General features: G+C 50.1%; 1 protein-coding gene across 1 annotated transcript; it reads left to right on the top strand.

Moving 5' to 3' along the window:
- The first annotated feature begins 212 nt into the window (after window positions 1–212).
- SLC35E1 (solute carrier family 35 member E1) lies at window positions 213–21945 on the top strand. The gene is made up of 6 exons (XM_009252929.4): window positions 213–687; window positions 1050–1120; window positions 4464–4601; window positions 5988–6113; window positions 17409–17654; window positions 18891–21945. Exons 1-6 carry the CDS (start codon window positions 267–269, stop codon window positions 19119–19121), a joined length of 1233 nt encoding a protein of 410 aa, XP_009251204.4. The 5' UTR covers window positions 213–266; the 3' UTR covers window positions 19122–21945.
- Window positions 21946–23045: the final 1100 nt, after the last annotated feature.

Here is a 23045-nt window from a genome sequence, read left to right as displayed (position 1 = left end):
CCCACGTCTCAGGTGGCACAGCTCGGATCCAGGTCTGCGTCCCCTTCTTCCGCTTCCGGCCTCGGCTCCGCCGGAAGCGCATCTACAGTGGACTGGGCCTGCACTCGAGACGTGTGGCTCGCGCGTCGGCCGGCGCGGGGGGATGACGCGCAGAGGCAGCGACCAATGGGAAACGGCGTAGACCGGAGCGCCTGCCCCCGCCCAGCCCCGCCCCCGCCCGGCGTCGGGCCGTCGGACGGGCTGGAAGGGGCGGCCGCTCGGGCAGGATGGCTGCGGCTGCGGTGGGCGCGGGCCCTGGCGCCGGGGGCCCGGGCGCAGCGAGCAGCAGTGGCGGGGCGCGAGAGGGCGCGCGGGTGGCGGCGCTGTGCCTGCTGTGGTACGCGCTGAGCGCGGGCGGCAACGTGGTCAACAAGGTGATCCTGAGCGCTTTCCCGTTCCCGGTGACCGTGTCGCTGTGCCACATCCTGGCTCTGTGCGCTGGGCTCCCGCCGCTGTTGCGCGCCTGGCGCGTGCCCCCGGCGCCGCCCGTATCTGGCCCCGGACCCAGTCCGCATCCGTCGTCCGGCCCGCTGCTGCCGCCGCGCTTCTACCCGCGCTACGTGCTGCCGCTCGCCTTCGGCAAGTACTTCGCGTCCGTGTCAGCGCACGTCAGCATCTGGAAGGTGCCCGTGTCCTATGCACACACCGGTAGGTTCTGCGCCCGGCCTCGGGGGCAGCGGCCGGGCCCGCCGCTTCGGGTTTGGGCGCATGGATAGGAGTGCGCCGCTCGGGGCGCGTCCCGCCGGACTGAGAAGTCAGCAGAGGGCCTGCCAAGGGTTTTGGTAGGGGAGGGACACGCACGGGGTTCTCAGGGAGAAGAGGGGCTGAGAAGAGAGCTGAGAGGTAAGCAGGACAGACCACAACAGCCGTGGTAGGAGGAAGCCCTACCGAAAGAGAAGGGGTGAAGAGGTGTGAGGGGCTGCCAAGCCCTCCCATCCCGCCGTGGAGGTGAAACAGGTTGGGCCCTGGAACTCAGGCAGCCCCCTGAGTGCCCTTCCCTGTCTTTGCAGTCAAGGCCACCATGCCCATCTGGGTGGTCCTCCTGTCCCGGATCATTATGAAGGAGAAGCAGAGCACCAAGGTAACCCCGGGCAGGGACTCTGGGCAGATGGGAGCTCCAGGGGGTTCCTCCCTGTTGCCAACTGGTGACGTGGTCAGGATCCTGGTCTGCAGGCTGCCTGACTTCCTGTCAAATAGGGAAGTCAGTGTAGAGTTCTCCAGTGGCCTTTTACTACTCAAGTTCTAGAGTCACCCTGTGAGCAGCAGTGGTGTGTGGAGTATGTGTCCCTCTGTGATCTCTGCTGTGTGGTCTTAGGAAGAACACTGTTGTCCCTTTCAGATCCAGTTTTCCTCCCCGTTTTGATTCCCTACCTGGGTTTGCTGGTAGGTGATGGGTTGGTCACATCTTGGCCATACACCCCATGTGTGGCCTTTCCAGTGGGACTACGGATGGATGGATCAGAACGCTGTCGGTTAGGTTTTCACTTTTTTTATTATTATTATTATTTTTGAGACGGAGTTTTACTCTGTTGCCCAGCCTGGAGTCCAGTGACACAATCTCAGCTCGCTGCAACCTCCGCCTCCCAGGTTCAAGCAATTCTCCTGCCTCAGCCTCTCAAGTAGTTGGGACTACAGACGTGCACCACCACACCTGGCTAATTTTTTTGTATTTTTAATAGAGACAGGGTTTCACCATGTTGCCAGGCTGGTCTCAAACTCCTGACCTCAAGTGATCTGTCCGCCTTAGCCTCCCAAAGTGCTGGGATTACAGGCGTCAGCCACTGCACTTCTTTACAAGAGAGATCTGTCAGGGGACCTCTGGGATCAGAAGCCAGACACGATCAAAGGAGTTCGATCTTGGCAAAATCCAGCAAAGTCTTAGAAATTAAAACAGCCAGAAGTTGTGATGGTCTGGGAATGGAAGCGAAAGCGGCACACAGGACTCAGGGCTGCATAAGGAGGATGCTTTGGGCACAGTCCAAATTCTGTTCAAGATGCCAAGCCAGGGTATTTCCTGGCTTGGGGCAAGAATAGCCATGGCTTTAGCCAGAGACAGCTTTATCCCGTATCCTTAAGTGGAAGTTGGGCGCCTGTTGTCCCAGCTGGAATCCATTTCATGCTGATGCTGGACACCGTGCCTCTTTTCCAAGTGGTTGGTTTCTGGCATGTTGTATTTTATGTAACTCAGAGAGGCAGTGCCCTGGATCGGCTTATAGAAATTGGGCCACCTATGGCTGATTTTTTTTTATTCCCGCCTGTCTTTGTCCCAGCAAGACCTGTGTGTGCTCTGTAGCCCTGCTCCCCCAGGGTGATGTCAGGCTGTGACTTGGCTCCTGAGAAGTCAGAGTTGTCCCAGAGGTGTGTAGCTGCATCACCAGATATCATCGTGTTTATCAGGTTTCCCCGTTGTACGGGACATTGTACCCAGCTTGGGCAAGGAGCCGGAACTTCACACAGTGAGGAAAGACTGGGAATTGGCCCGGTTAGGCAGCCAGACTAATTATAATGACATCATAACTTCTAGGAGCCTGCCCTGCAAGGCAGATAAGGCCGGTAGTCATCATTCCTGATCTCGGGTTTTCCTGAGATGGACTGAGAGGGGAGAATCATGTGCCTGAGGGCCACAGCCTGGTATTGGGGAAGCTGGAATTCAGGTCCACAGCCCTCAGTCTGCCCTCCCTGTGGCATGACCACTCCCTCCTAAAATCTCCACCTCTCCTACCTCTCCTTAAGAGTGTTCGTTTGTTTTTCTGAGACAGAGTCTCGCTCTGTTGTCCAGGTTGGAGTGCCGTGGTGCGATCTCAGCTTACTGCAAGCTCCACCTCCTGGGTTCAAGCGACTCTTGCCTCAGCCTCCCGAGTAGCCGGGATTGCAGGTGTGTTCCATCACTCCTGGCTAATTTTTGTATTTTCAATAGAGACAGGGTTTCACCATGTTGGCCAGGCTGGTCTCAAACTCCTGACTTCAAGTGATCTGCCCTCCTCAGCCTCCCAAAGTGAAGAGTGTTCTTTGTAGGACAGGATTGAGCCGAGAGTGAGAAGAGCTGGACATGCGGGAATGGATCCTTGTGGATCCTGGAAGTTGGGAGTTGTTTAGCCCTGCATGCCAGACCTTCTAGAAGGCTCTCTGTCACTATGTTTGCTACTCGTTCATTCAGCTAGCGGCTATTGGGTGCCTACTGTGTGCTAGGCACCAGGATAAAGCAGTGAACAAGGTCCTGCTCTAAGGTTGTACACTAACGGGACCGGATGATGTAACAGACAGAGTGGGTGGAGAGGCTGGGCACGGTGGCCCACGCCTGTAATCCCAGCACTTTGGGAGGCCAAGGTGGGCAGATCACGAGGTCAAGAGATCGAGATCATCCTGGCCAACATGGCAAAACCCCATCTCTACTAAAAATACAAAAATTAGCTGGGCGTGGTGGTAGGCACCTGTAGTCCCAGCTACTCGGGAGGCTGAGGCAGGAGAATTGGTTGAACCTGGGAGGCAGAGGTTGCAGTGAGCCGAGATCACGCCACTGCATTCCATCCTGGTGACAGAGCGAGACTCCGTCTCAAAAAAAAAAAAGTGAGTGGAGAGCTCTCTGCTGGGGAAGCCCAGGCAGTGGCCCTGGGAACACAGCACAGGAGCCTCCCAAGGTGGAGGTGGGTTGGAGAAAGCTCTCTTTGTGAAGGCAGAAGGTCACTGGGAGGAGAAGGCATCAGTGGAGTGTGCCAGCCAGGAGTAACCATACTGGAAGAGCCTGAAGTAAGAGGGAATGGGGGCTGGGCACGGTGGCTGACACCTGTAATCCCAGTGCTTTGGGAGGCCAAGGTGGATGGATGACGTGGGTCAGGAGTTCAAGACTAGCCTGGCTAACATGGCGAAATCCTGTCTCTACTAAAAGTACAAAAAAATTGGCCGGGCATGGTGGCACATCCCTGTAATCCCAGCTACTGGGGAGTCTGAGGCAGGAGAATCGCTTGAACCCGGGAAGCGGAGGTTGCAGCGAGCCACGATTGTGCCACTGCACTCCAGCCTGGGTGACAGAGCGAGACTTGGTCTCAAAAAAACTATTTTTTAAAAAGAGGGCATGGGGGAGCCTTATAGAGGATCAGGGCTTCAAACCCTGGTGCATCAGTGGCATCTGAATAGATCTGTGGAGTTAGGACCAGCCCCGGGCTGTGGCCCTGAGCAGAGGCTCTTAATGGGGGTGACAGTATGGGGATGGGGCTACCCACAAATAAGCCCTACCCCTGGCGCTCTGATAACCACCTGCCCCCAGCCACCCACCGGAGCATCACTGGCACAGCAAACACCACTTTGAAAGTGTTAGGTGGTATCCCTTTGCTGAGGGAGGAGAGGGGCTCTTCCCTGGGCATCTGTGGCGTGCGGCCCAGCTCTAGTCTGGCCTGTGAGCCTTTCTTGATGACCTCTTCCTGCAGGTATACTTGTCACTCATCCCCATCATCAGCGGTGTCCTGCTGGCCACCGTCACCGAGTTGTCTTTTGACATGTGGGGACTCGTCAGCGCCCTCGCTGCCACGCTGTGCTTCTCGCTTCAGAACATTTTCTCCAAAAAGGTATTTGGTCACCATCAGCAGACATGCATGGGGTTTCAGGGGTGTGCGGGCAGCAAGCTGGTGGCATTGGGAAAACAGGCAGAGTAGAAATTTCTTTGCTATTGGAGCAGAAAAATCTTGATTGCCATTCTGCTGATTTTCTGTTTGTCATTTTGCTTTTTAAATCGTTTGTTTTTCTGGCCAGGCGCAGTGGCTCGTGCCTATAATCCCAGCACTTTGGGAGGTCAAGGCGGGCGGTTCACTTGAGGCCAGGAGTTCAACACCAGCCTAACCAATATGGCAAAACCCCATCTCTACTAAAAACACAAAAATTAGCCAGGCACGCATCTGTAATCCCAGCTACTCCAGACACTGAGGCACAAGAATTGCTGGAACCCAGGAAGCGGGGGTTGCAGTGAGCTGAGATTGCACCACTGCACTCCAACCTGGGCAAGAGTGAGTCTCCATCTCAGAAAAAAAAAAAAAAAAGTTTTTCTATTATAAAGTTAATGTGCTCAATAAGAAAAAAAAGAAAAGCTCTTTTACTGAGACCAAGGCTCACTGTCGCCCAGGCTGGAGTGCAGTGGCACAATCATAGCTTACTGCAGCCTCAGTCTTCGAGGCTCAAGTGATCCTCACACCTCAGCCTCGCAAAGCACTGGGATTACAGGCATTAGCCACCAGGCCTAGCTAAAAACTTCAATTTAAAACAAGATTTTAAAACTTGTTGAAGCCTAGTGCAGTGGCTCACATCTATAATCCCAGCACTTTGGGAGGCCAAGGCAGGAGGATCACTTGAGACTAGGAATTTGAGACCAGCCTAGGCAATAGGAATAGAGTGAGACCCTGTCTCAAAAAAAAAAAAAAAAAAAAAAATTATTGCTCTTAACTCCTGTGATAATCACACACTTTTCAGGTACCGCGGTTAATGCAGTTTCTCTATTGGAAATACCAGTTATTTCCAACTTTTCATTGTAATGTAGAAACAATCGTGTGTGATGCTTTCCTGTCTCAGTTATTTCATTATGATAGGCTTACAGTTCTTAGGTTAGAGGGTATGAAACATTAATCACTCTTAATATAGTTTGTCTGGTCGTATTTTAGAAAGGTTATACCAATTTAGCCTCAAACCAGTGGAATTTCAGAGTGCCTACTTCACATCATCCTCACCAGCACTGAGTGTTACTGTTTTATTTTTGTTTTCTTTTCTCAGTCATTTATGCGTGGAGCATGGTGCTTGTTTCAGGCCTGTGCTATGCATGTCCTCACAAATGCACTTGCAGGTTTGGTGTTCAAGCTCAGATGTCGGGGTTAATGTCCAGTCACTGTGTTTGGGGCCTGAGTCACTGGAGCCCTTTTTGCCACATATAGTTTTAATCACCCTCTAAAGAGGCTTTCCCTTTCTAGGTCTTGCGAGATTCACGGATCCACCATCTCCGGCTGCTCAACATCCTGGGCTGCCACGCCGTCTTCTTTATGATCCCCACCTGGGTTCTGGTGGACCTCTCAGCTTTCCTGGTCAGCAGCGACTTGGTGAGTTGTACAGCACCAAGAACACGCCATTTTCTTGGCTAGTTCCAGAATAGGTGCTTTGTTGAGGAGCTGTAGCTGCATGTTAACATTGGGGTGTTTTTGGGGCACCTGACAGCCAGCCCTTTCAGCAGTCAGCCCTCTGTAATGCCTCACGGTGACGGTGCACGCCATCGAGGAAGTGGGTTTCCTGTGCGTTTCCTTCTCTGGTGTGCTTGATCCCAGGTGCTGATAGCTGCTGTGTGTGCGCCAGTAGCATCAAGGAAGAGAAGGTGACTCTTTCACCTCCTGACAGTATAGTCCAGATAGCACATTGACTTTTTATTTTTACTCATTTTTTATTTTAAATGTTTATTTTTTAGAGACAGAACCTCACTCTGTTGCCAGGGCTGGAGTGCAGTGGCACAATCATGGCACACTGCAGCCTTGACCTCAATCCGGGGCTCAAGCGATCCTCCCACAGCCTCCCGAGTAACTGGGACTGCAGGCGAGTACCACCATGCCTGGCTAATTTTTTTTGTTTGTTTTTTGTTTTTGTTTGTTTTTTTTACTGTTTTTGGAGAGACAGGGTCTCACTATGTTGCCCAGGCTGGTCCTGAACTCCTGGCCTTAAGAGATCTGCCTTGGCCTCCCAAAGTGCTGGGATTACAGATGTGAGCCACTGTGCCTTGACAACCCTGGAACTTTGAAAACTATGCACTGGCCAAAAAAAAAAAAAAAAAAAGGCTGGGCGCAGTGGCTCACGCCTGTAATCCCAGCACTTTGGGAGGCCAAGGCGGGCGGATCACGAGGTCAGGAGTTTGCGACCAGCCTGGCCAATATGGTGACACCCTGTTTCTCCCAAAAATACAAAAATTAGCCAGGCATGGTGGCTCGTGCCTGTAGTCCCAGCTACTTGGGAGGCTGACGCAGAAGAATCGCTTGAACCCAGGATGTGGCGGTTGCAGTGAGCCGAGATAGTGCCACTGCACTCCAGCCTGGGTGACAGAGCGAGACTCCGTGTCCAAAAAAAAGAAAAAAAGAAAAACGTGCGCTGCCTGGGTGCGGTGGCTCACACTTATAATCCCAGCACTTTGGGAGGCCAAGGTGTGTGAATCATTTGAGGTCAGGAGTTTGAGACCAGCCTGACCAATATGGTGAAACCCTGTCTCTACTAAAAATACAAAATTAGCCAGGCGTGGTGGTGCACGCCTGTAGTCTCAGCCACTTGGGAGGCTGAGGTGGGAGAATCGCTTGAACCCGGGAGGCAGAGGTTGCAGTGAGCCGAGATCGCACCACTGCACTCCAGCCTGGGCAACAAGAGTGAAGCTCCGTCTCAAAAAAAAAGAAGGAAAGAAAGAAAACTGTGTGCAGCTCAATTCCTCCCTGGTCTCTTATTTCCATTTACTCCACATCGAATCTTTCTGCCACCTGCAGGCTCTGCCTTCAGAGAATGTGTTACAAATGAATGCAAGTGCCTGCGGTGAGGAGGAGGCCAGGGCGATTCTTCCAGACTCGAGTTAGAAAGGAAAAGTAAATATTTATCAAGGTCTTAATGTGGTCTAGCTGGATTTGTGACATTTCTTATCTTTAATCCTTGGGTCTACCTGCTGAAGTAGTGGATATTACCTCTGTTTTACCTCTGTTTTCCCAGTCAGTAAACCGCGGCTCGCTGAAGTAGTGGACATGACCTCTGTCTTCCCAGTCAGTAAACCGCGGCTCGCTGAAGTAGTGGACGTGGCCTCTGTCTTCCCAGTCAGTAAACCGCGGCTCGCTGAAGTAGTGGATATTGCCTCTGTTTTCCCAGTCAGTAAACCGTGGCTCACTTTTCTAACTTTCATTTCACATTGATGAGCCATAACTCTTCTATGAAGAACTTTCCATCTTCCAGGACTAGTTTGTTACCTTGAAGTATGGTACGAGAAAGGCAGTTTAATGCTTAACTGTTCCTTTTGATGACTTATTTTCAGGATAGAGAGTTGGAGCTTACTCCAAATGTTGACCAGAGTTGAGGTTTTGTTTGGGGGTAGGGAAGGGGTTCTCTTTTTTTTCTCCAGCATCATTGTGAACTTTTATGTGTTTGTCAGTTGCATGAATTATTCGTTTTCCTAGTCAAATTGTCCTGTCTTGGCCAGGCGCAGTGGCTCGAGCCTGTAATCCCAGCACTTTGGGAGGCCGAGGTGGGCAGATCACTTGAGGTCAGGAGTTCAAGACCAGCCTGGCCAACATGGTGAAACCCCATCTCTACAGAAAATACAAAAAATTTGCCAGGTGTGGTGGCGCACGCCTGTAATCCCAGCTACTCAGGAGGCTGAGGCAGGAGAATTGCTTGAACCCGGGAGGCGGAGGTTGCGGTGAGCCGAGATCGCACCACTGCACTCCAACCTGGGCGACAGAGCGAGACTCCATCTTAAAAAAAAAGAAGAAAAAGAAAAAAAAAATTGTCTTGTCTTAGCCATTGGAGCCCTTCTGATTGGCTCCCTGCCCTTATAGCACTGTGGGTCAGCGTTTGGCCCAGCGGGATGCCCACCTTCACCTTGTGTACTTCCCATCCCAGAGCTGTAGTCAGCCCCTCCTTCAGGACTCCAGGTGCTGTTAGTGGGGAGTGCTGTTTAGAGACAAAATCCAGGTGCCGTGGGTGCTTTTTGCTGCTGGGCGGTCATTGTTGTTAGGCCTTTACTGTGAAAAATTAGGAAGTACACACTTGGGGCAGCAGCAAAGAGTTCCTAGCAATTAGTGTCACTTTCAGTTGAACAGTCCAGATCTTTGCTGTTTTGAATTTCGTATTTAGATCTCGTCGCTGGTATGCTTGGTTCCGCTCCTCGTTTCTTAGTTGCTTATTCTACCCCAGTTATTCACTGATGTTATTCTACTGTACACTCACTCATATAATCGCTTCAGAGTGAGCATTCCCACAGCACAATTGCAGCTGGAGCGCTGAGAGAAGGTTAGTATTTCTTTGCAGGCTGGGTGCGGTGGCTCACACCTGGAATCCCAGCACTTCAGGAGATCGAGGTGGGTGGATCCCTTGAGGCCAGGAGTTCGAAACCAGCCTGGCCAACGTGGGGAAACCCCATCTCTAGAAAAAATTTAAAAATTATCTGGTGTGGTGGCGTACGCCTATAATCCTAGCTACTAGGTAGGCAGAGGTTGCAGTGAGCTGAGATCACGACACTGCACTCCAACCTGGGTGACAAAGCAAGACTGTGTCTCATAAAAATAAAAAAAATGAAGAAGTCTGGCCATGATTCCTGTACTCTCCACCCTGTCCCCTCCCCGACCATGGATAACATTTCTTAGGCTCCTAGTTCACCTGTTCCATATTTTTGCAAATATAAGCAAATTTGCATGTATAATCACCCTCTGTCCTTATTACACACAGAGTAGCTTTTTATTTTATTATTTTATTTTATTTTATTTTATTTTATTTTATTTTATTTTTTGAGACAGAGTTTCTCTGTCTCCTAAGCTAGAATGCAATGGCATGTTCTCGGCTCACTGCAGCCTCCGACTCCCGTATTCAAGCAATTCTTCTGCCTCAGCCTCCCGAGTAGCTGGGACTACAGACACCCCCCACCACACCCAGCTAATTTTTTGTGTGTTTTTAGTAGAGGTAGGGTTTCACCATGTTGGCCAGGCTAGTCTCAAACTCCTGACGTTAGGTGATCCACCCACTTCGGCCTCCCAAAGTGCTGGAATTATAGGTGTGAGCAACCACACCCAGCTCAAAAAGTAGCTTTTTAAATTTACAGGTCAGGCACAGTGCCTCACACATGTAATCCCAGTATTTTGGAAGGCAGAGGCAGGCAGACTGCTTTAGCCTCAGGAGTTTGAGACCAGCCTGGTCAACATGGCGAAACCCCATCTCTACGTAAAACAAAACCAAAACTTAACCTGTCATGGTGGCACATGCCTGTAGTCCCAGCTACTTGGGAGCCTGAGCTGGGAAGATCACTTGAGCCCGGGAAGGTCAAAGCTGCAGTGAGCCATGTTTGAGCCACTGCACCCCAGCCAGCAAGACAGAGCAAGACCCTATCTCAAAAATAAATATAAATATACAGTCATCCTTCCATATCTGTGGGTTCTACACTAGGGGATTCAACCAACTGCGAATTGAAAATATATGGTAGAAAAACAAAATACTATAATAAAGAATAAGATATTTTAAAATAATACAGTATAACAATTATTTGTATAGCATTTTTATTGTATTAGGGATTATAAGTAATCTAGTGATGATTTCAAGTATATGGGAGGATGTGCATGGATTACATGCAAATACTATATAAAAGGGACCTGAACATCTGTAGATTTTGGCATCCGCAGGGGTCCCTAGAACCAGTCCTCCATGGATACTGAAGGGGAGCTGAACTATTCTGCACCTTGTTCATTTCATCTCATCATCCTGGAGAGCTCTTCATAACGACATAGAAGGCCTTTCTCATTTCTTGTACAGCTGTGTAATAGTGTCAGTGGGTTTCCTGTCAGTTCCTCTGCTGTTCTGTGTTACAGCTCATTAGAGTATGGATGTGTCCACACATGGACAGGAACATACAGGCTTTTGCTGTGGTTTTTTGTCTTAGTTTTTCTTGCACTTAGGACATTTTGTGTTGTTATTGTTGGTCTAGACATTATCTTTTTTGTTGTTGTTGTAATACCTTAAGTAATCTTTTTTTTTTAGTTGAGGCTATGTATGTTATGTTTGGTGGTGTTTTATTTGTTTGGTTTTTTTTTTTTTTCGTAGAGACTGTCTTCCACTGTTGCCTAGGTTGGTCTTGAACTCCTGGCCTTAAGCCATCATCCCGCCTTGGCCTCTCAAAGTGCTGGAATTACAGCTGTGAGCCACCACACTTGGCCCGTATGTTTTTTAACATGAGCATGACTTTGTATATTTTAATAGCAGCCCTAGGCACACACCGTATTCACTAATATTGCAGTCTGAAGATGGGGTTCCCATATGTCTGGGTTCCCCCTCTTTGTCTTGTGTCTCCCACATAGACTACACAGACAGCAGGTTAGTTAGCACCGTCACAGTCCTGTTCTCCAGAACAGGTGGGAAGAGGATGAGATGAGAGAATGTCAGCTGGTGCCTGCTGCTCTCCAGTCTACCAAGAATCAAAGGCTGGAGTGGGCAGTTCCCAGAGACGCCTGGCCCAGTTGCCAAATGGCTTGGCAAAAGACAGGCGGGGATTCCTAGACTCTGGAGCAGGTGGCCTGGTTTCAAAACTTGGACAGAATGCATGAAACAGCTACTTGAGAACCGAGAAATTAATGGTAGCAGGCAGATGGCCGGGGGAAAGACCAGAATTCAGAGTGCCTTGGAGCCAGCGGTGAGTTTGCCATTCTTCTTCGTCCTGCGTCTTCAGCCTGGACATGAGGCAGCTCAGAAGGTAGATGCGGGCACTGAATGAGAACAGAGATGTTCTCTGCTTGGAGTCTGGAGAATGGGAAAGGAAACTCCTAACCCTCAGAGAGAATGGAGGAAATCCCCTGTTAGGCTTTTTGTTTTCTTTTCTTTTGAGATGGAGTCTTGATCTGTTGCCCAGGCTGGAGTGCAGTGGCGTGATCTCAGCTTGCTGCAACCTCTGCCTCCAGGGTTCAAGAGATTGTCCTGCCCCAGCCTCCCATATAGCTGGGATTACAGGCACATGCCGTCACGCCCAGCTAATTTTTATGTATTCTTTTTTTTTTAGTAGAGATGGGTTTCACCATGTTGGCCAGGCTGGTCTTGAACTCCCGATGATCTGCCCGCCTTGACCTCCCAAAGAGATAGGATTACAGGTGTGAGCCACCACACCTGGATGCCTGTTAGGCTTTTTCTCTTTGTTGTTTTTTTGTGTTTTTTTTTGTTTTGTTTTGTTTTGTTTTGTTTTTTTGAGATGGAGTCTTACTCTGTCACCCAGACTGGAGTGCAGTGGCACGATCTTAGCTTACTGTAACCTCCGCCTCCCAGGTTCAAGCGATTCTCCCACCTCAGCTTCCTGAGTAGCTGGAATTGTAGGCGCGCACCACCACTCCCGGCTAATTTTTGTGTTTTTAGTAGAGACAGGGTTTCACCATGTTGGCCAGGCTGGTCTCGAACTCCTGACCTCAGATCATCTCCCCACCTCAGCCTCCCAAAGTGCTGGGATTACAGGCGCCAGCCGGCATGCCTGGCTGTCTGTAAGGTTTTTTTCTATTTTCTTTTTTGCCTTCATCTCTTGCTTCCCAGGCCCCTGACAATCCTATGTTGGTGGCAGCAGCAGCAGGTTCCACAGCCACCTAAAACCCTGAGAGAGGGGACTCTTCCTCTGCAGTTTGAGGAAATATAGTCCTCAGAGGAAGGGATGAACCCTTCTGCAGCTTGTTCTCTCTCCGTACTGTCACTGCTTGACCCTCAAATGGGGGTGTAATCACAGGAAGTGAACAGCAGAGTGCGGTGATTAAACCTCAGCTTTCTGACCGGAGGGCCATGAAAGGGAGGGACTAGGAAACTGGAAAGTACTCAGGAGATTGTGTGGAGGGAGGAGCTGAGGACAGCGACCTCATAAAGTCGCCCATGGAATCCCAGGCTCGCCCCTGAGCATCACACATGTGAGGATCAGATCTTAAACAGCATAGCAAAGACTGAGAACAGAACTGTGGGAGAGACCACCGCTCGGCTTTCAGACTGACCATGGGCGGCACAGACTCAGGACAGAGCCAAATACCACTGGAAAGGCTTTGAAAACATAACTGACATTGGAACCACAACCCACAGAAGGCTGGTCAAGCCTGCAGCCTGAACCCAGCATCATCAATTGCCTGCTAAAACAAAACATCAGCATTCTTCATAGGATTTAAATAAGACCCAGACTTTTATAATATGCTAAATGCCCGGGATTCCAGCCAAAATTACATAGTTTACAAAGAACCAGGAAATTCCAGGTGGTTGGGAAAAGACAATCAACAAGGGCCAACAGTGCAATGACACAGATGTTGGGATTATCAGACAAACACTTTAAAGCAGTGATTACCATCGTGCTCCAAGGAGCAAAGTAGACTCTGGAAACAAATGTGAACAGATACAAGATAGAGTGAAGAACCAAATGGAAGTTTTTAAAATTCCTTCGAGACAGGGTCTCATTCTGTGCTCAGGCTGGAGTGCAGTGGTGCAATCACAGCTCACTGCCACCTCAACTTCTCTGGGCTCAGTGATCCTCCCACCTCAACCTCTTGAGTAGCTGGGACTACAGGTTCACACTAGCATACCTGGTTAACTGTGTGTGTGTGTGTATATTTTTTGTAGAAAGAAGGTTTTGCCATATTGCCCAGTCTGGCCTCAAACTTCTGGGCTTAAGCGATCCACCCGCCTCGGCCTCCCAAAGTGCTGGGACTATAGGCATGAGCCACCAAACTTGGCTAGAAATTTTTTTTTTTTTCCCTTAGACAGAGTCTTGCTCTGTCACCCAGGCTGAAGTGCAATGGCGCAATCTCGGCTCACTGCAACCTCTGCCTCCCAGGCTCAAGTGATTCTCCTACCTCAGCCTCCCGAGCAACTGGGATTACAGGTGCCTGCCACCACGCCTGGCTAATTTTTATATTTTTAGTAGAGATGGGGTTTCGCCGTGTTGGCCAGGCTGGAGGCCAGAAATTTTTAAATGGAAGACAGTTAACTTAAAAACTCACAGGATTGGCTGGGCGTGGTGGCTCACGCCTGTAATCCCAGAACTTTGGGAGGCCAAGGCAGGTGGATCACGAGGTCAGGAGTTCAAGACCAGCCTGACCAACATGGAGAAACCCCGTCTCTACTAAAAATACAAAAATTAGCTGGGCGTGGTGGCACGTGCCTGTAATCCCAGCTACTCAGGAGGCTGAGGCAGGAGAACTGCTTGAACGCGGGAGGCGGAGGTTGCAGTGAGCCAAGATCATGCCACTGCACTCCAGCCTGGGTGACAGAGCGAGAGTCCATCTCAAAAAAAAAAAAAACTCAAGGGATGGACTCAAAAGCGGAATGGAGGTAAGAGAGGAAGGAGCCAATAACTTGAAGATAAATCAGTCTACATTATCCAATTTAAACAACAAGAGAGAAATTAGATCAGAAGACAATGGACAGATGGCCGGGTGCAGTGGCTTATGCATATAATCCAATCCCAGTACTTTGGAAGGCCGAGCCAGGTGGATCACTTGAGGTCAGGAGTTCGAGACTAGCCTGCCCAATATAGTGAAACTCCTTCTCTACTAAAAATACAAAAATTAGCCAGGTGTGTTGGGGCACACCTGTAGTCCCAGCTACTTGGGAGGCTGAGGCAGGAGAATTGCTTAAACCTAGAAGGCAGAGGTTGAAGTGAGCCGAGATCGCGCCACTGCACTCCAACTTGGGTGACAGAGGGAGACTCCGTCTCAAGAAAAAATAGGCCGGGCGCGGTGGCTCACACCTGTAGTCCCAGCACTTTGGGAGGCCAAGGTGGGCGGATCACCTGAGGTCAGGAGTTCCAGACCAGCATGGCCAACATGGTGAAACCCCATCTCTACTAAAAATACAAAAATTAGCTGGGCATGGTGGTGGTTGCCTGTAAACCCAACTACTTGGGAGGCTGAGACAGGAGAATCACTTGAACCCAGGAGGCAGAGGTTGCAGTGAGCTGAGATTACACCATTGCACTCCAGCCAGGGTGACAAGAGCAAAACTCCATCTCAAAAAAAAAAACTTCACCATCCTGGCTAACACGATGAAACCCCGTCTCTACTAAAAATACAAAAATTAGCCAGGCATGATGGCGGGCTCCTGTAGTCCCAGCTACACAGGAGGCTGAGGCAGGAGAATGGCGTAAACCAGGGAGGCAGAGCTTGCTGTAAGCAGAGATCCCGCCACTGCACTGCAGCCTAGGTGACAGAGTGAGACTCCGTCTCAAAACAAAACAAAACAAAACAAAAAACTTCAGTACATGGAATGTTACACACAGTGGAGCATTACTCAGCAATGAAAAGGTACCAACTCTTGTCCCTCACAACCTGGATGAATGGCAGAGTTGCCACACTGAGTGAAAGCAGCCTGTCTCCGAAGGTTCCCAGCCATGTGATTCCAGTTCCATGACAGTCTCCCAAGGACACACGGATCGTGACAGAAAACATGGATGGTTGCCAGGTTTAGGAAGAGGGGGTTAGGACAAAAGAGAAGCCCCCCAGGAGTGTCCTAATCCCCGATGGTCGTGGTGGTTCCATGAATTGATGCATTTGTTAAAATGCCTGGAATTGGCCAGGCGCGGTGGCTCATGCCTGTAATCCCAGCACTTTGGGAGGCCGAGGCAGGTGGATCACGAGGTCAGGAGATTGAGACCATTCTGGCTAACACGGTGAAACCCCGTCTCTACTAAAAATACAAAAAATTAGCCGGGCGCGGTGGCAGGCACCTGTAGTCCCGGCTACTCGAGAGGCTGAGGCAGGAGAATGGCGTGAATCCGGGAGGTGGAGCTTGCAGTGAGCAGAGATAGCGCCACTGCACTCCAGCCTGGGCAACAGAGCAAAACTCTGTCTCAAAAAAAAAAAAAAAAAAAAAAAATGCCTGGAATTGTGCACCGTGCAGACAAATCAGTCCATTTTATTATGTATCTTTTTTTTGTTTTAAGCCAGATTGGTTGGGTTCCTTTCCCAGAAGCTAGATATCTATGCAAGCAGGAAGAAAATAGCATGGAAGTCCTAACTGATCACCTTAGAGAGCAACCCCTGGGAGAACAGGCTGGCCCAACATGAAGGCATCCTGGTGGGCTCGTATATATTACAGGGGCTATTCCTCCAGTGAGGTTACCCGCAGAAGCTGCAGGGTGTATGGCACAGGTAAATGGATTTGCATTTGGGAGTTCAAGTCTTGAGTTGGTTGACATTGAGCTGGTCGCCTAAGCGTGTCTTCCTTGCATTTGAGAGGACTGTGTGATCCTTCTCTCTTGGAATGCAGTGGAGATGGAGTCAGGTAGACATCCTGCAGCTCCAGCAGGGCCGCCAATCATGGTCGCCCTGGGCTGAGCCAGCTCTGTCCTCCTGCGGCCAAGGTCAGCGTGGCCTGGAAATTGGCCTACAGGGCAGTGTCTACCTGGTTCTCACCTGTCTGCCTGTCCTGGGACCAGCCTAGGCTCTTTGGGGGATTCCATGGCCCTGATGTCTGCTAGTTGTGATTTCTTGATTTCTGGATTCCTTAATCAGAATGGCCTCATTCTGGTCAGGATCAGATGGTAAAGTTTTGTGGGGTTTTTTTGAAACAGTGTCTTATACTGTCGCCCAGGCTGGAGTGCTATGGCGCCATGGTAGCTCACTGCAGCCTTGAACTCCTGGGCTCAAGCGATCCTCCCACCTCAGCCTCCCAGGTAGCTGGGACCACAGGTGTGCACCACCATGCCTGGCTAATTTTTTATTTTTTTTGTAGAGACACGGTCTCACTGTGTTGCCCAGGCTGCCCTCGAATGATTTTTCTTCCTTAGCCTCCCAGAGTGCTGGGATTACAGGCATGAGCCACCATGCCCAACCTAAACTGGTTTTTTTGTTTGTTTTTTTGAAATGGAGTTTCATTCTTGTTGTCCAAGCTGGAGTGCAGTGGTGCAATCTCCGCTCACTGCAACCTCCACCTCCCAGGTTCAAGGGATTCTCCTGCCTCCGCTGGGATTACAGGCATGCACCACCACACCACACCCGACTAATTTTGTATTTTTAGTAGAGACACAGTTTTACCATGTTGGTCAAGCTGGTCTTGAACTCCTGATCTCAGGTGATCCAGCTGCATCGGCCTCCCAAAGTGCTGGGATTACAGGCATGAGCCACTGCACCTGGCCTCAGCTGTTGATGGTAACATCACCTCTTGTGTTTGTTTGGGTTGAGATTGTTGTAAAGCACTTCAAAAGCGATGATTCTGTTTCAACCTCGCAGCAATAGGTACAGACCCGTGGCTTTCGTATTACCAGGTACTTCGCAGGCTCACAGCCACCTTCCCAGGACCTCCAACCCTGTAGAATGCATTGTGTCCAACAAGCAGACCCCTGCTTTGCCAAACCCAGAGTTCCTGGCTGTTCACTGCCAGGGAAGGCTTTGGCTTACATCTTGCTTGGTGCCCTTTGGGGACCTGGCTTCACCTGTTTCCTTGACAGGAGACAGCGGGTGATTCCCGTGCCGTGTGGTGTCATGAGGTTCTGAGGTCATGGACCTAAAGTACCTAGTGTCTCTTGGTGACACACCTGGGCTGGCTGCCTGTGGACCATGAGGCTCCAGATGAGCCCCTCCGTATCCCTTCCCCCTAACTCTGCCAGGTGGATACAGGGAGGCAGGGTCACCGCCGCCCACTGAAGTGCTGTCTTTACCTTCCGGTCTCTGCAGACCTACGTCTACCAGTGGCCCTGGACGCTTCTGCTCCTGGCTGTCAGCGGCTTCTGTAACTTTGCCCAGAATGTAATCGCCTTCAGCATCCTCAACCTCGTTAGCCCCCTGAGCTACTCGGTCGCCAATGCCACCAAGAGAATCATGGTCATCACGGTGTCCCTGATCATGCTGCGTAACCCAGTCACCAGCACCAACGTCCTGGGCATGATGACCGCCATCCTGGGGGTCTTCCTCTATAACAAGGTGAGAGTGGGGGAGGCTGGGCAGGGACGGAACCAGGCTCCTCAACACCCAGGAAGTCAGAAAAGGAAGGGCCTCCCGGGCGCTCAAGGCTGGGGCTGTACGTCGAAGCTTTGCCACTGACTGGTTTATGATCTTGGCGCAGCCCCATCCCACTCTGGCTTCCTTTTTCCTGCATAGGCAACCTCAGGTCCTCAGATCATTCCGGCTGTGTCTCAGCTGGGGTTTTCCCTCCCTCCTCTCAAAGGCTCTGTTTAGTGCAGTGTAAGCACATGGGATGGCCAACAGGGAGGGCTTGCCTTCCTTTCCTTTTTTTTTTTTTTTTTTTTTGTGAGATGGAGTCTCGCTCTGTCACCCAGACTGGATTGCAGTAGCGCTCCATCCCAGCTTACTGCAACCTCCGCCTCCCAGGTTCAGGCAGTTCTCCTGCCTCAGCCTCCCGAGTAGCTGGGACTACAGGCGCCTACCACCACACCCGGCTAATTTTTGTATTTTTAGTACAGATGGAGTTTCACCATGTTGGCCAGGCCAGCCTCCAACTCCTGACCTCAGGTGATGTACCTGCCTCGGCCTCCCAAAGTGTTGGGATTACAGGCATGAGCCACCACACCTGGCCTCTTCATTTGTTTCTTAACACATGCAGATATGGGGTCTCTCTATTTTGCCCAGTCTGGTCTCCAACTCCTAGCCTCAAGTGATCCTCCCGCCTGGGCCTCCCAAAGCACTTGGATTACAGGCATAAGCCATTGCACCTGGCCAAGGACTTGTCTTCTGAGTCTGTCTATGCACTGTGGTCTGGTCCATTCATGTCTGCTTTCCTTGCTCAAGCCCTGTGACTTATGCCGGCCCCGGAGGTTAACTTTTTTTTTTTTTTTTTTGAGACAGCGTCTTGCTCTGTCTGGAGTGCAGTGGTATGATCCCAGCTCACTGCAACCTCTGCCTCCTGGGTTCAAGCGATTCTTGTGCCTCAGAACTCCTGAGTAGCTGGGACTACAGCATACGCCACCACACCCGGTTAATTTTTTGTATTTTTAGTAGAAACGGGGTTTTGCCATGTTGCCCAGGCTGGTCTCAAACTCCTGAGCTCAGGTGATCTTCCCGCCTCGACCTCCCAAAGTGCTGGGATTACAGGTGTGAGCCACCGCAGCCAGCCAGTTGATTGACTTTGAATTATGAGCTCTTCCTTATGCCCCGGTGTGTCCTGTCTCATTGCTCTCTTTCTGGCTCTTTCTGGCACAGACCAAGTACGATGCAAACCAGCAAGCCAGGAAGCACCTCCTCCCTGTCACTACAGCAGACCTGAGCGGCAAGGAGCGTCACCGGAGCCCACTGGAGAAGCCCCACAACGGCCTCCTCTTCCCCCAGCACGGGGACTATCAGTACGGCCGCAACAACATCTTAACAGACCACTTCCAGTACAGCCGGCAGAGCTACCCAAACTCGTACAGTTTGAACCGCTATGATGTGTAGAGTCCAGAGGACAGGGCCAGACTGTTCTGTGACTCCTTCCCCGGCCCCCACAGCAGTATCAGAAACTTCTGACAATCAGTGAATGTACAACCCAGCCGAGGGGACGGTGCATAACTCTCCATCAGAAGCCCTGGGGTTCCTGGCCCCCCGTGAGCCACAGGAGGATGCGTTGCCTGCAGTGCAGACGGCCGTGAGCTCTGAGCAAACCTAAACAGAGACCAGTGTCTCATGCTCTTTCTTCCTGGAGTCTGTCATCTGAGGGCCGTGTCCCTGCGGAGATCTTGGCCACGTTGTACCTTTCCATATGGAATTATTCCCCAAGCAGTGTAGCTCACAGAACTTGTGTCTGCATTCCAGATAACATTCAGGACCTGTGTGAAAAGCTGGGGTCACTGTGGCTGTAGACCATGAGCTGGCAGTGGGGGTGTCCAGGGCGGTGCTTGAGAACGTCAGACTGGCTACTTGAATTCCCTGGCGCAGATACACATAGGACCAACAGGGTCACCAAGCAGACGGAGCCCGCGAGAATCATTCAAAACATCCCCAGCCACAGAGATGGATCCAGTTTCCTGGTCATCCCCTTAGCAGTTCACAAGTTCCTGGCAAATGTTCCAAAGCAAAAAGCAATTGCAATTAGCATCCAGTTCCTGCAGCCTGGTGCTCTGCCCTGCACGTCAGGGTTGGCATCCACTCAGATCCAGATGGAAGGGAAACTGCTCTCTTCTCCTTTGCCTCCTCTTCCCTCACCAGAGCAGGGTGCTTCTCTTGGGGTGGTGAGAAGGATCTTCAAGAAATCATGTTCAGTATTTCAAGCTCTATTTCTGCGGCACGTGTCTTTTGAGAGGCATCTTCACCTCTTCCGTGATGACTTGGTAGGTTGTTTGGTAGAGAGATCTTGATTGTCGGAGGATCTTGCATTTTTCTAGGGAATATTTTGTAGTTGTGTGTGTGTGTTTTTGCCTTGGTCCCCATTATGGGATGCACTAGGACTGGCCTATGCATCGAAAATCTTTTTGTTTGTAAACGTTTAAAAACAGAGTTCCCCAGCCAGGCACGGTGGCTTATACCTGTAATCCCAGCACTTTGGGAGGCCAAGATGGGCGGATCACGAGGTCAGGAGTTCGAGACCAGCCTGGCCAACATAGTGAAACCCCATCTCTACTAAAAATACAGAAATTAGCCGGGCGTGGTGTCGCGCGCCTGTAGTCCCAGCTACTCAGGCTGTTGAGGCAGGCAAATCACTTGAACCTGGGAGGCAGAAGTTGTGGTGAGCCGAGATTGTGCACTCTAGCCTGGGTAACAGAGCGAGACTCCGTCTCAAAAAAAAAAAAAAAAAACCCAAGTTCCCACTGGTGATGCCTGTGTGACACATTTTGGTATTTAGTAGGAAATAATGAAGTGTTTCGAAGCTTCGAGAGAAGCTTCAAAATTGTCACAATTGCTGAAAACAGAATAAATCGTGAACATTATCTCAATATTTTGTATAATAGACAAGACCACAGTGTTTTGGTTCCCTGACCTGTTTTTGTGTTTATGTTAGGATCTGAATCATGTTCTGGGTAAGGGGACGAAGAGCGAACACTGCACTAAGATTTGGTTTGCCAAATCAGATTCTTTGGTCAGGAGTCAGTTTGGGGCCAGGTGTGGTGGCTCACGCCTGTAATCTTAGCACTTTGGGAGGCTGAGGTGGGCGGATCACTAGAGTTTGAGACCACCCTGGCCAACATGGTGAAACCCCATCTCTACTAAAAATACAAAAATTAGCCAGGCATGTTGGGCACCTGTAATCCCAGCTACCTGGGAGGCTGAGGCAGGAGAATCACTTGAGCCCAGGAGGTGGAGGTTTCAGTGAGCTGAGATCACACCACTGCACTCTAGCCTTGGTGACAGAGTGAGACTCTGTCTCAAAGAAAAAAGGAATCAGTTTGAGTCTTGGCAGAAATCAACATAAGGAATATGACAAGACCCCAGTAGGTAACCCTGAGTGCTCAGGTCCGAGCTGTGGTCTCTTTTACGGCTTCATGAAAGGACCGTGCTCTCACGGAGGGGACCACAACTTGGCTTGTGGGGTCTTAGGTGATGGCTGCCTTCTTTCTTCATCACCACACCCAGCTTCTTGCTGGCACTTAGGGGAAGAGAGCAGCAAATGAGAGGTTTACCTTTTATCTCCCAGTGAGCGAGATGTTTCCCTGTTCAGAGAGGAAGTAACATCGCTTATGCTTGGCTCGTGTTTTTTTTGTTGTTGTTGTTTGTTTTTCTTTCAATTGGAATTCTATATTTAAGATGTTATGTCAGCTGACACATGGGACACTCCTGAAGAGGTGACTGGCCCCCCACCCTGTTTGGCGGTGAGTTTCTGCACCACCGGCCTCAGAAGTGTCCCTGTTGCTTCGTCTCTTGTTCGTTTGCTTTGTAAATACTTTGGTCCCAAGCTGAGACAACTGCTGTGTAAAACGTGAAGATTCAAACCCAAAGGGTGTCATTTGTCAGAAGAACTTGCCGTGTGCCTTCACCGAAGGCAGTCAAGTCTGCAGTTGGATTTTTCTCACTGGTGAATGACAAGAAACAGGGATAATTTTGCACTGCGGAGATATTATGGGAGTTGTCTATATATGATTATATATAGTACCTGATTCTTTGAACATATCATTGAACTCCAGAATGAATTCGACCTCCATTCAGGCTTCATGAAATCTCTGAAGTTGCTGAAATTTGTATATTATTTTCCTTTTCCAATGCAAGATCTGCTGGTGAGGGGAAATGACTGTCTGGTTTTATTATGGTTTATAAATTAATAAATGGGCTATTTAATTCTGTATATAAATTTACAGCAAGTACGTACACTGGAATGAATGAGGCAATCACGTTACACCAGATCAGCAGATCAAAAGACAAACATGTATTTCTGAGACTTGGAGGTCCACATCCCCTGCCCCCCGCCGAGATGGAGTCTTGCTTTGTTGCCCAGGCTGGAGTGCAGTGGTGCAATCTCAGCTCACTACAACCTCCATCCCCCGGGTTCAAGTGATTCTCGTGCCTCAGCCTCCCGAGTAGCTGGGATTACAGGCATGCACCACCACACCTGGCTAATTTTTTGTGTTTTTAGTAGAGACAGGGTTTCGCCATGTTGGCCAGGCTGTTCTCAAACTCCTGGCCTCAAATGATCCACCTGCCTTGGCCTCCCAAAGTGCTAGGATGACAGGCATGAGCCACCGTGCCCAGCCTGATTGACAATGGCCTCTTGAAGGCTGGTTTTTCCCAGCCGGACAGTGCCCGACCCACATGCTCCACTCCCACACTTTCATCTGCAGGCCTGCCTTCCTCTCAGCCTCCTCACTGCTGGGCTCTGTGGTAGAGAATTTCCTTTACCCATCCAGGGTATGGTCTGGCTGGTAATACTGACTCCAACCCAGCTCCTTCATTTTATAGAAGGAGGCATTTCTGAATCATGTTTGTTCACCATGGCAAGACTCACTGCAGAATTTTTAACCACCTTATTTTAAGTCATTCATTCTAGGAACAGTCAAGCCCCTATCACAAAGGGGACAAGCCAGATCCGTTCAAGTGAGGAAGCACTTGCAGTTTCTGAATTTTGCTGTGTATTTGTCCTGCATCACCCAACAGGCCCTTTGCTATAGCTGGGACATTACCAGACCCCAATACCTTAGGGTCTCACAGCCTGAAGGACACAGAATATTAAATTATTAAAAGACCTGAAAATATTATAATTTTTTTCAATTGTCACCTGTTTTCAAGACTTAAATGCTATAGACTTTTCTGCAGGAATGACGTGTATATTCCTCACTGGCATTTACCAAAAATAAATGATGGTTTCCAGGGAATCAAAATTGGTCCTGATTTGTCAGCGAGGGTCTCTTTTTGAGTGGCCCTGTCTTCAGTGTGCCCAGCAACAAAATGTGGAAG

Source organism: Pongo abelii, chromosome 20 (genome assembly GCF_028885655.2).
Source record: "Pongo abelii isolate AG06213 chromosome 20, NHGRI_mPonAbe1-v2.0_pri, whole genome shotgun sequence".
Classification (NCBI taxonomy): Eukaryota; Metazoa; Chordata; class Mammalia; order Primates; family Hominidae; genus Pongo; species Pongo abelii.
This window is presented reverse-complemented; position numbering and strand designations above follow the sequence as displayed.